Source organism: Hetaerina americana, unplaced genomic scaffold (genome assembly GCF_022747635.1).
Source record: "Hetaerina americana unplaced genomic scaffold, ioHetAmer1.1.p SCAF_3, whole genome shotgun sequence".
NCBI classification, from domain to species: Eukaryota; Metazoa; Arthropoda; class Insecta; order Odonata; family Calopterygidae; genus Hetaerina; species Hetaerina americana.
Window position 1 is genome coordinate 52,471,526 of NW_027286874.1, and position 13,351 is coordinate 52,484,876.

At 40.0% G+C, this 13,351-nt stretch overlaps 1 protein-coding gene across 1 annotated transcript in view; it reads right to left on the bottom strand.

Moving 5' to 3' along the window:
* Window positions 1-13,351, bottom strand: part of LOC139690034 (uncharacterized) — a 334,601-nt gene that overhangs the window by 37,937 nt on the left and 283,313 nt on the right. The window contains exon 5 of the mRNA XM_071587216.1: window positions 7,779-7,870. Coding sequence (XP_071443317.1) covers window positions 7,779-7,870 — 92 coding nt within the window. The remainder of the gene's footprint in view (window positions 1-7,778; window positions 7,871-13,351) is intronic.

Genomic DNA, 13,351 nt, shown 5'->3' on the forward strand with positions numbered 1-13,351 from the left:
CTGGTTGTGGAGCATGATATAACGTAAAGCTGCGGTCAGTTTGAAAGAGATTATCTCAAAATAATCGTAACATTGGTTATTTTCTTCAAGGGCAGGGCACTTGGCTGTGAAAGAGGATAGAAATCCCACGAGATGCCTTTTCAGATATCCCTGAAAAAGAGTAGCAAGTAATCTTCTTTCACCCGGAGCGTCCGTCGTATGGAAGCACGTCACTTCCCTCTACTCTTGAGATTACTTATTCTCTCGACATTTACTCGCTCCGTGCTCATACGTCCGCAAGATATTTGCTCTCTGGGATCCGTTCATAGAATCTTCATGTCAGGAAGCAAATGCATTACGTGCATCCGAATCTGCCCCAGATTTCATCTAGAAGGTTCACTACGGTACTGGTTTGCATCCACACCCGAGAGCGCTCTATCAATTGCTTGTGCAGCAATGGAAGAAATACGTGTCGAAGAAATCGTATAGTTTTATATTACTAAATCTTATTAAAACGTGCTAACTTAGGATGTTGCCCTTTTGTTGTCACATTTTACGTTACTCTTATGTCCTCATATGTCACACACGACCGTTCCTATTGAACTATTACGTAATTGTTGAGCATTTTCTTGGCACGGAAAACCGCACGGTAAACAAATTAACATATCTTTGGCACATTTCATGCAATCGCCAATGACTTTAGTGGGAATTAAACCAAATTTATTCTATTTGGGATCAAAGGGTTATTAAATGCATGCTTTTTTTCGCCAAAATATTTATTTTGCGAGCTGATATAAAATCCATGCTTGAAAATTCATGGTTTATTTACGTTATCAATATATTCGCACATTGAAAATACGGGTATATATATATATATATATATATATATATATATATATATATATATATTTATATATATATCTATGAACATCTATTTTTTAAACAACATCGTGAACTTGCATCGATGACGCGAACATACGATTTCTCATGATTGCACCTTAGAGCGCATCCAAAATTTTATCCTGACACACAATCGCTTTCCCAGAAAAATATATGACCCGGATAAATTATTTAATTTTTGAAATGTGTACGTCGCATACTAATAATCGTTTGCTAATCGACAGCTTTGCAATTCATTTACTGACAGAAAAGTACAGGATGTTCTAGATGTATTCGCGATTGGATATTACCATGTTTTTCCTTAAATGTCGAAATCTACCACGGATATATTCTACGTAGGGCCTGAGCGAAGCATTGACGGCTCTAGATTGGGAGGTACAAAACTGTGGCTGAAACCCCGGTAACAACGCGACCTTTTGCGTCGATTTGTAGCGCTCCCGAGTTGGCAAGGCAATTATGACATGGTGGAAGAATATTAAACCCTAATATTTTTACCCTAAAAGTAGAATTGTTTTGGAGTGCCTAAAAACATTTACCCGGAAAGAGATTTTCCGACAGCTACTTTTTTGTCGATTTCCGATTACTATTTATACTCTACAAGATTCCTCCTGAATAGAATTATTTTAGCCTGTGACACTAAACAGGCGGCCAATAGTTGTTCTTTCTGTCTTAAAAAGCCAAAGCATTTTAGTGGTGGGAGGAGTTAGTTTCAAGGAGGGGAGTCAAGGATTGCTTAGTCCCAGATCCCAGTCCAAAGGCCATTCCTAGCTCCAGCTTTAGAAGTAGGTTTTCTTCTGTTGTTGCCCTCCGCGTGCCCCGAGCTGGAGCTCTTGTGCCGCCCACGATCCACACTCATCTAGTCCACTCGTCCAGCTCCCGCGTATCATTCCATTCTCTCTCTCTCTTCGCCCTTCTCCACTCTCTTTCTCTCCGTCCCACTCTTCCACTGCCCTGCCCGGTGCCCCCACCTCACCGGCTGCTCCCCTCCCCGATCGTCTCCGTTCGGCCGACCGGACCGCCGGACCCAAGCGAGAATTCAAAAAGCCTCGAAAGATCCGTGAATAAATAAGATGGAGGAAATAGGGGTCGTTGTAGAAGGGTGTGTGTGAGTGTATATGTGCGTTAGGGCACTTCCCATCTTTCATCCGGTTCTTTCGCACTGTGGGATAACTAAAAAAAGGGGTGAGAGACTTAGAGATGAAAAAAAGTATTGTCACCAGAGGGAGAGATATAAATAATCCCTACATATGCGTTCGCTAAGTCCGTCCGTCCGCGTTTCATTTTTTAAGAAGCTTCTCCTCCTTTTCCTCGTGCCAACGCCCTTCTTCACACTCCTTCCATCCCTGGAAACCTCCTCCCGGAACCCCGTCCCCTTGCCACTCCCTGTTCCCTGCTACCCCATTCAACTACACCTGTGGACCTCTGGAACTCGCCCGGGATCTCCGGTCGCCGTTCTATTTCATTTTCTCTCTCTTTCTCTCACTTTCCTATCTTCGCTCCCCTTTCAACCTACCGGTCCCGCTCGCTCTAGTCCCTCGTGGAAATTTAAACCACGTCAAAGCTCTTTGGGCACAGGTAAATTTTTATCAGTTACTCACCATCCTACCAGCGTCATCGTACTACAAATATGGAGGGGAATGGCAGAGATTATCGTGCTATCCGGAAAGAAGAAACGTCTTTATTTCTCTCCTTCATATTTTGTTTCGACGCGTAAATAAATTTGTTCCTTACCAGATCAACACTCCATTCCCCATCTGTCTGACGATAGCGTGACATCTAACGGTAAGTGAAGCAGAAGAACGTTTACATGCACATATATCCATATATGTATACATATATGTATATATATATATATATATATATATATATATATATATATATAATGTATAACACTTAGCACTAGTGGACACAGACAAAAACACAGAAACACACAAAAAAAGAGACTCACTATTTTTCGAATTTTCGGTGGTCGTTGCCACCTTTATCAAGGAGGAGAGGGACAGAACTGAAGGGAATACGAGGGCTGGAGCGATGGATGGAAGGGGAAGGTGGGGAGGGAATTCCGAAGGGACGGGTTTGGAGGGGCAGCGTTAGAAGGGTGGGGAAAATGTAGAAGGTGATGGGGGTGGAAGGGGGATGAAAATATAATTAGAACAGGGTAATTAGTGCCTAATATTGATTCCTGGCCAGTTCCAGGACTCCAAAAGCCAGATGAAGGATTGCTCTAGTGTTTTCAGTTTCAGAGGAGGATCAGAGGGTGGGAGGGATGCTATGATTGATACACTATAGCATTTATCAAAGGGAGTGTTGTGTTCGGAGGCGTGTTTGGGGATAGGGAGCATGTCAATGAAGGAAGAGTTTTTGCATGAGGCTCGGTGGTTGTTGATTCTGATATTGAGGGGTGTGGTGGTTTGCCCAATATAATAGGCAGGGCACAGTTGGCACTTCAGAAGGTACACTACATTGCTAGAAGTGCAAGTAGAGGAGGGAATTGGTGGGAGAGAGTTAAAAAGCGGGTGGGAGAGGGATGGGATTTTGGTTTTGAAAATAGGGCATGTTTTACATCTGGGTTTATTGCAAGGCGTTGGAGTGGTTTTAGGACGGGTTGGGGATTTAAGGAGTGGATTTGTTGATTTGAGGAGATCGGATAGGTTGGCGGGGCGTTTGAAAGTAACTGAGGGGTATTTGGGAAAAAGGTTGGCGGTGGCATTATGATTTTTTAGGATAGGGTAGAGGTCTTTCAGGATTGATCGTATAGATTCTAAGCCCGGGAAGTATGTAGTGCAAATTGAGAGAGGGTGGGGTTCTGCGGTGGAGGAAGGTTTGGGAGTGTACGCATGTTTTCGGATTCTTTTGTTCAGGAGGGATTCGGGATAACCTCTTTTGAGGAGGGAACAGTGTAGACATGAAAGGAAATAATCAAGGGAATCAGGGTCACTACAAATTCTGTGTCCCCTTGTGGATAGGGAGTAAGGAATGGAGCGTTTTGTGTGATATGGGTGGCAACTATTGTAGTGTAAGTATTGCTGTTTGTTTGTGGGTTTAATATGTACAGAGGTGTGAAATGTTTGGTTTCTTAATGTAACATTTATATCTAGGAAGGTGATTTGGGAGGAGGATACTGTAGAACTGAAGGAAATAGAGGACGAAGCATTGAGGTCGGAAATGAAAGCTTTCAGGGAATCGGTACCATGTTGCCAGAGGAGGAAGATATCATCGATGTACCTGAGCCACAATAGAGGTTTCAGTGGTTGTTTTGACAGGAATTTCTTCTCTGCGAGACCAAGAAAGAGGTTTGCATAGGAAGGGCTGAACCTGCTACCCATGGCACAGCCCTTGATTTGTAAGAAGAATTTGTCGTTAAAGGAAAAGGAGTTGCGGGTGAGGATGAACTCGGAAAGACTAAGGAGAAAATCTGTGCTGGGTATGTGTGGCTCAGGGCGTTGGGAGAGGTAATGTTTGAGAGCGGAGAGACCTTCTGAGTGGGGAATCGATGTGTATAGGGATGTTGCATCTATGGTGGCCATAATGATCTCAGTATCTGGAGGGAGGGAGGTTGATTTTAGCCTTTCCAGGAAATGGTAAGAATCTTTGGTGTGTGACGGTAGGGAATGGACTATCGGTTGGAGATAGTGGTCTACAAATGCAGAGATTCTTTCAGTTGGGGAGTGACGGGAGGATAAAATCGGACGACCGGGATTCCCAGGCTTGTGAATCTTTGGAAGGATATAGAAATGAGGGGTGCGTGGGTGGGGAGGGGAGAGGAGGTCCAGGTCTGAAGGAGATAGACCCTCATTTGGCCCGTTGGACACGAGAAATTCAATAAGTTCCTTCTGAAGTGCGGGGTTTGGGTCTTCGGGGATTTGCCGGTATGCGCACGTATCCGAGAGATGCCTGTCAACCTCCGTTATGTAATCCGATCTATTTAAGACAACAACTGTTGAACCTTTGTCCGCGGAAGTAATGATGATATTAGGATCCTTAATTAGCCTTTTTAGTTCAGTGGATTCGGTTGGAGACAGGTTGGGTCGAGGATTTAGGGTCTTGAGGAAAGACGGGTTGGAAATTCTGGACAGGAGAAGGTTTATAAAAATTTCAATTGGATGATTTGGGGGGAGGGGATTGGGTTCTCGGGCAGAAGCCGGCTTGAATTTATGTAAGGCGTTGTGAAGGGGTCTGGAAACTTGCTGGAGTGACGGTTGGGAATCCCAAAATGCCTTCCACCGGAGATTCCGGCAGAAATGCAATACGTCCGCGAGGATTGTCACGTGGTTTACTCTGGGGGTGGGGGTAAAAGAGAGGCCCTTGTTCAAAAGGGAGGCCATATTTGGGCTAAGGGGTTTGGAAGAAAGGTTAACCACGTGGCTTGCGGCGTCCGTGTCTTCGTCTGGCGGGATGGGGGTGGTGGGTCTGGAGGGTCTGGAGCGGGGGTGTCTTTGGGGGAAAGGCCCTCGAGGGTTCGGTGGAGGCAGATTATACATGGAAGCAAGGTCCGGTTTGAAGAGGTGTAGGGGCGGGGGAGGAGGGGGGAGGGTGGCCAGGCATAGCGGTAATTGGAGACCTTCTCGGAAGTGCGACATGCAGAGGTTGGAAAGTTTCCCGAGTAATTTTTGACGCCGACGTTGTAGCGAGCGCGCGGACGCCCTAAGAGTCTCTTCTACTCTGTGTAGGAGATGTGGCGCGGTCAAGGAAATGATTTTAATCAGGGAGTTTATTGAATTTTGATATGCGGCAATGAGATGATAGTACTGATTTCGTATAAAGTGACAGAGGAAAAATGAGTGTTGGAATGTTAGTATATTCAAGGAAGGACGCAGTTGGGGAGGTAAGCCCGAAAGTGGGAATTTTGTACGTAAACCATTGGGAATAATGCCTAATGTGATGCACGCCGAAAGAAACTCAGAGTGACCGGTGTATCAATCATAGCATCCCTCCCACCCTCTGATCCTCCTCTGAAACTGAAAACACTAGAGCAATCCTTCATCTGGCTTTTGGAGTCCTGGAACTGGCCAGGAATCAATATTAGGCACTAATTACCCTGTTCTAATTATATTTTCATCCCCCTTCCACCCCCATCACCTTCTACATTTTCCCCACCCTTCTAACGCTGCCCCTCCAAACCCGTCCCTTCGGAATTCCCTCCCCACCTTCCCCTTCCATCCATCGCTCCAGCCCTCGTATTCCCTTCAGTTCTGTCCCTCTCCTCCTTGATAAAGGTGGCAACGACCACCGAAAATTCGAAAAATAGTGAGTCTCTTTTTTTGTGTGTTTCTGTGTTTTTGTCTGTGTCCACTAGTGCTAAGTGTTATACATTATTATTCACGTCCGTGAGTCTTTCAAAAAGTGTTATATATATATATATATATATATATATATATATATATATATATATATATATATATATATATATATATATATATATATATATGCATATATGTATACATATATGTATATATGTACATATATATATATATATACATGCACAGACATAAACAAGTATATCGAATTTCTTCTTTCTGGACCCTGACGTCTTCCCACGAACCCACCCCTTCAATTTCCCCAGCAGGTCAACTTTCCGTCGCCAATGACTCAGATACGCATATTTCACCCCTATTCGTTGCTTTCCCTCCGCGAGTGTGTGCAAACGTATCTATGTTTGTATGTAGATGTCAAATGCATACATTCATGCATAACTCTCTCATATCCGCCCCCCAATTTTGTTCTTCCCCGCACCACACCCCACTCTTCCATCACGCCGCGGCACTCGCCCCCTCTCATCTCCCGATTTTTGATCCTGGAGCACAGCGGTACGGAAGATACATCTCATATTTGTCCCGTGAGAGTGCTTTTCGTCGGAGACGGGTGGAATGGTGAAGGAAGGACCACGGAATAGAGATCTTGAGAGAGGTGAAGTGGAGGAAGAATAGATGGGACGACGGGATTTTGGTTCACATAACCGTGTTTTCACGAGCATTTTGCGCGCATATGTGATTATACCGGCATAGTGTATGCCGGCTCAAGTCTATGTATGATACTACCCCGTGAGGCAGTTTCATTCGCCATCCTCGCCCTTGCCACAGCTTCCTTAGGCTTGAATTGTATTACGTAAAATTTCCACGTGTGCTAAAAATAGGAGACGATCGTTGAGGGAAATATAAATATGTGCATGAATAGAAATGAGATCAAAGTTTTTATATTTATTACTCTTTTCTTCAATCCGTATTTACATGCTTTATTCCTCTCCCTATTTCTCTCTCTCTCTTTAGTTTCCTCTTTCTCCTCTCTATCCTCGGCGTCCGTCTTGGTTAAAAGAGGATTCGCGGTGGGGAGAGTTTGGGGTGTTCATTTCACGCCGAGCGACCAAAATGCGCATTTTAATATAAATGACTCCATGTGGCAGTTTTTGTTATCGGTAGACGTAATGGCAAAGTTGCGTGCGTGAAAAAGTTCAAAGATCCGGAAAACTGGGACTTTGGTTGCGGAAAATGATTTACATTTTTGTTGAGTTTTTTTGGTGCCTAATGGAATTAAATTTTTACAGGTCAATAGAATGACTTCCTACAATGAAGTCTCATATCCATTTGAATGAATCCATTGGTAACAAAGAACGAATTTTAAATTGCTTATTTTTTATGGAATTAATTATTTTCTCTTTATTTTTCCTGATATTGGTTAATTTAGTTATAAATATAGTAAGTCGAAACAGTGATTGAATCTATTGAAAAATGCCTCATTCTTTTCAAGTTCTTTACTTGCTCTAAAAGCTCAAAAGAAATTATTTAACAAATCCATGCATAAACTTTAAAGCATTAACTACCACAAAATTTTGATATGTCAGTTTACTTTAGTATTGTGATAATATCTTGAAGTGAAAATTAATTGAAAAAGATAGTACCCACCTGGCAGGAGCATTGCGTCCGGCAGTCTAGAAGAAATGTCTCTCCATTCTCATACGTGCGATTCTGAACAGTACATGGTAGTCCTTTGATCACTATTCCATAGGTTCAGGTTGCATGAGGCATGAAAAGAGGGAATAAGTACTATTAATGATTATAAATTCTTGAAAGCCTTTTATTTCATGTAATGACCCATAATTCAATATACTTTCTATACAAGGCAAAAACATGCTATTTTCATATGCATATGTGGTGCGTCAAACCGATACTTGGCTATATCCTGGGAAAATTCTGTAAAGGCAGAATGAAAAAAATTATTCCATGGTACTAATTACCTTATAAAATAATATGGGGATAATATTATCGATGGAAGTGTCAACTACTCCCTTTATGAAAATAAAAAAATACTAAATGAATGTATAAGAACCATAGTACTAAGGGGTTGAATAAGATGGGGCGAATAGGAATTGTACCGATGAACACAAATTGCAGTATATAATGATTTGCGTTGTTAAGGCAAAGTGCAAGCGTAAAAGGATATCTTAATGAGGGACCTGAATTATTCCTTCTATGTAAGCGCTCAACTCATACATTTTCGTTCTTCTAGTTGTCTTGCATGTTACCTTTATGTTTTTAGAGCGCTCAATCTTTCATTTACAATAACAGTGTTTGTTCACTACGATTTTTTACGAATCATGCTGGGTTGTCTCAGTATATTATTTTATTCCTTCAACAGGTTCTTCTTCTGAGGCAATCAAATTGTCAGCACGTATCCACTGTATGTTCCGATTATTCGTATGATCAAACTAAATTTCGGTATTGTAGCTCTATAGAAGTTTTTAATTTTTTCCCTATGCTAAATTCAATTTTTTTCAACTTCCAAATTAATTGTTCAAAAATTTTATATTTCTGTTTTCATCATGCTTGTGTCAAGCATCAAGTCAATGCATCAAGTCTGAATTGATTTATATTTTAAAAAATTCACTGCTTCCCAATTTCTCACATACCAAGATTTTCTACTACTGAAACTGGGAAATAAAATCTTTGATATCATATAGATGAGTATTTAGTTTTGTTATTTATATGTCAATAGCTGATCATACCCTCTGTGGATAACCTGGAGTTGACGATTATTTCACGGTGAATATCAACACAATTGGATCAAATTAATCCATAGGTGACCGGCCATGCTTCCTGGGTGGTCATCAGAAGGTGATTTAAGTATTGAAATATAGGCATCAATTATTACCTTTTTCCGCTCAGAGAAAAACGTCCAGGTGAAATATATTCATAGGTCATTAATTAGGCATTATGGCAGTGAATTTAAGTCCAATGCGTGGTATTGGACTGAATGCTTTTTTTTAAGTTGAAGATTGTGGCATTTACTTCATTAAAGGGTTGCGTGAAAAAATACAGTTACTTATCACGTTATTAAGAACCTACGTTTGATATTTATGAAAAACCTTTTGCTACCTAAATTGAGTTAAATTTTGCTCACAATTACACGGCCAAGAATTTCAGTGACATCGGTCGGTCATTTATGTAACTTTGTTTATATCTCCTTCCATGAATGGGAGTGACGGAGGTACGTTCCAGTCTGGTTACTCTTTACATTCCGAAAAGGACATTTTAATTATAATTTCTCGGAATGATGAATCCTGCTTTTTCAATACTCTTGATGGAATTTCCTCCGTTCCTGGTGAAATATGTGTTTGATTAATCGTTGAAGCGTTATGTTTATATCACTCATGGGTTCATTGATATCTGAAACACATACGTGTATGTGTGTGTGTATATATTTTATTAATTTATTTTATTATATACACATACGTAATAATAATTTTAGTACAGAGCTTTTGTGGTAAGTGCAGCAACCAAAAAATATACAACCACGCGAAGTATTAGTATTTCATTATCATAGTTTTCTCAAAGTTTTCCGTTAATCATATATAATTGCGTTATTGACAAATATATGGAGCTTTCTTACAAAGTACCTCTGTAAATTAATTACTTTTAAAAATATTTATGGTAAATATATTCTATTGTATCTTAGTGAGATTGCAAATTGTAAAAAAGTTTACTTTTTTGTAAAAAAGTTAGAGCAATTCTTTCGAAACATTTGTGAATCGAATTTTACTTACTTACTGTATCGTACACGCATTCTCGTATAAAATATGATCGAGGGTAGAAAACAAATGTTTTACACTAAATGCAAATCAATTGTAACAATTGACTAATTTTATGCATTAATGCTCAAATGTATATGCTCAAATGAATGAAAAAATAAGATCATGTTAGAATAAGCATTCCGTCAGTTTTTGCGAGTTAATCTGTTAAAATATTCCAGTTTTGTGCCTCAAAATGAATAAGTAGTAGCGCTATTAAGAGGTAAATAAATAAATGAAGTGAAAATAGATTTTTTTGTTAATAAACTAATCTAAGGAGTCATTTTTAATAATTATTTTCCGATCGAAATATCATGGTAATGAAAGAGTGTGGGTTTAGGACTGACATTTCCCTATGCCTTTCGATTGTTGTGACATAAATATACTACTTCTTTAAACTTCCTCTTATTTATTTAAAATAAAATAGTAAAAATGACATTATTAGTATTGTGTATGCTAATAGCAATTTTGTTTAAAGTGATAGGCAGAAAAGGAAAGAGCAAACGACCACGGCAGTGACTAAAATACGTGCACTTATGATGTGAATAATGAAATGAGAAAGTAATCCTCCGCAAGCAAACATAAAATATCACAAATGAAAACCAGGAAATAAAAGGACAGCCAATAATCCCGAATTTAACAAGAAAAATAAAAAAAGCGATGAAAGAACTAATTTCTGTTTTAGCAGACCGATAACAATAAGGTATTACAACACCCAAAAAAAACACTATTCTAGTTCGTGCCGCAAAGGCAGGGTTTATACTAACCCCTTTGGGTGGTCGCTCGGGATAAAAATTATTATATCGGACTGGATAATGGCTTACATGAATCAAGACAGGATGTAATGCTTTTTAAAAATTAAACAGCCATTTAAAATTCTCTATTTCATTGAAACATTAATAAACAGAGGAGAAATTAATCATGAATAGAAAGTAGTTATATAGCTTTAAACAAAAACTCATAAACCTTGAAAAGTTATGTAAAATGTATGGCAATCTGAACGCGTGTTACCAGGGATAATTTGTGGATGAAATAATTTGTATTTTGGCTTTTAAGATTATTTTTCCATTCTAAGTCCGATCTCCCTCCAAGTTTTGTGTATCTTCCATTTCAAGTAATAATGTCCGTCAGTATAATCCCACGGGACTAAAACGCGAAGCTGCTTATCTCAGCTTAGCACCCAAACGCTTTCCATACTCTCTCTCTCTCTCTCTTCTCACTCACTCCTGTCTGTATGCTCTACGAAATCATACATCTCATTTGCAAATAGTCCTTCATCATCACCCAGTTAACATGCTCGGTACAAGAGAACGCTCGGGTAAGCGAACGGGAGGATCACTACTCATCTAGGGGAAGCCAACCGAGGCCGTTTTAACTGCGGTGAGATGACTCCTGCACCCACACCAACCTCTCTCCCCCATTTGGCTCACTCCATCCCAGACACGACTTTGCCCTCACAGGGCTTACGATGCCCTACTTCTTTATTTTCCTTCGATCTAACCCTTGCATCAACCCCTCCATTCTCAACAAGAGCATCCAAACCTCTCTTCATATCACATCCTCCCTCGACGCCTCTTCAATTCTTCGTAGAACGTATCTAGAACATAGCTATCTTTATTACCCACTGAGGTTCCCCCTAACAACTCTGTTATATATATATATATATATACGAGGGTCATCCGGAAAGTAGTACCCGTTCGTGAAATAAAAAGACAAAAGTAAATATTAACAAACATAAAAAATTTTATTTGAAAGAGGATACTTTAAACTACTTCTCAACATAATCTCCAAGCAAATTAAGGCATTTGTCATAACGTGTGACAAGTTTCTGTATTCCTGCTGCATAGTCCTTCGCCGCCAGCTCATTGAGATACGCGAGGGACCCATCTTGCACAAATTTTTGCATAATGCAGATGGTGTTTAACAATTTCATGAACAATTGTTCGAGAAACATTGGGAAAATGCTCACAGATGTCATCAATTGTGACGCGCCGATCGTTCCTCACGAATTCGTCAACTGAGCTCACCAGTTGGTCTGTAATGACAGACGGTCTCTCCGAACGCTCATCGTCGTGTGTGTTCCCCCTCCCCATGTTGAAGTTGCGACACCACCGCCGAACAGACGACTCGTCCATTACATTGTCTCCATACACCTCCTTTAATTGGCGATGAATATCACATGGGCGAACGTTTCTTGCATTGAGGAATTTAATCACTGCCCTCACTTCACAACTGGCGGCGTTCTCAATTTTTTTAAACATTGTAAACAATCACAGAAACAACACAGGCAATGCTAGCGTCACGCAACTTGGCTCAGAGAAGGCAGACAAGCCACTGAAGCTATCTGACCTCGTCCAGCGGCTACTCGCGTCGTCAGCACTTCATGCGGCACGAACGGGTACTACTTTCCGGATGACCCTCGTATATATATATATACACACTCACATATATATATACATATATATATACTTTTATACATATTTTTAACGTTTTACATTGCATAACATATATATAAATATGTGTGTGTTTAGCAGGACTTTTCAAAAACGTTTTTAAACATGCATATGTTAAAAAATAAAAGTTATACGTATCGCCTTTTATGCCGCCTTCGCCAATATTGAAGTCCTACGACGATATTACTGGATTTCTAAACAATGATATGTTCTCTTAATTATTTCATTCTTTATCTAATAATGTACGAATCCATAGATAAACACACATAATATCAATCCACCCTCCACTTCTATTTTCAGAGCGGAATCTTTAGATCACATGTCAACTTCTGAAAGGTTCTCATGCTGTCCTCTTGCCAAGAGGTAGTGCTACCACACTTGACCCATTTCCACCAAGCGGAAAATTCTTTTTATTTCTTTTCTCGACCAAACGGTCCTTTGACATTTTCTTCTAGTCCTCTATCCTCATTTTATTGTTCCCGAAGGGCATCGGAAATATTTTTACATTTAGTTCGCTCAGTCTCATCGATTATGGCGGAATGGGATGAGGTTTAGTGTCCCAGTGTCCGGTTTGAAGGATTTTGGAGGCGTCGATCTTGCCATAGTATAATGGATGTCATTCGCTTTCTTTGTGGACAAGTTTTATTCCTCCCATTAGACCCAGAGCCCGAAGCATGTGTTTCTCTTCACGTTTTCATACGAAATTTCAATTTAAAAAGAACTCAGATGGTTTTTGAACAGCTCTCAAAATTTGATTCCAGCACTTTTCAATATTTGTTGAATTAAGGCTCTATTTTTATGTTAAATTTAAAGGCGCTTAAATATCCCACAAACAATACCTTTCTTTCTCCTTCCTCTTGCCTTCTATTTAACCTCACTTAGATATCATATTATAAATTTCATGGCAATGACTTAAATTATTGAATCTATGTGATAGCCGTGTAAATTTTCAATTACC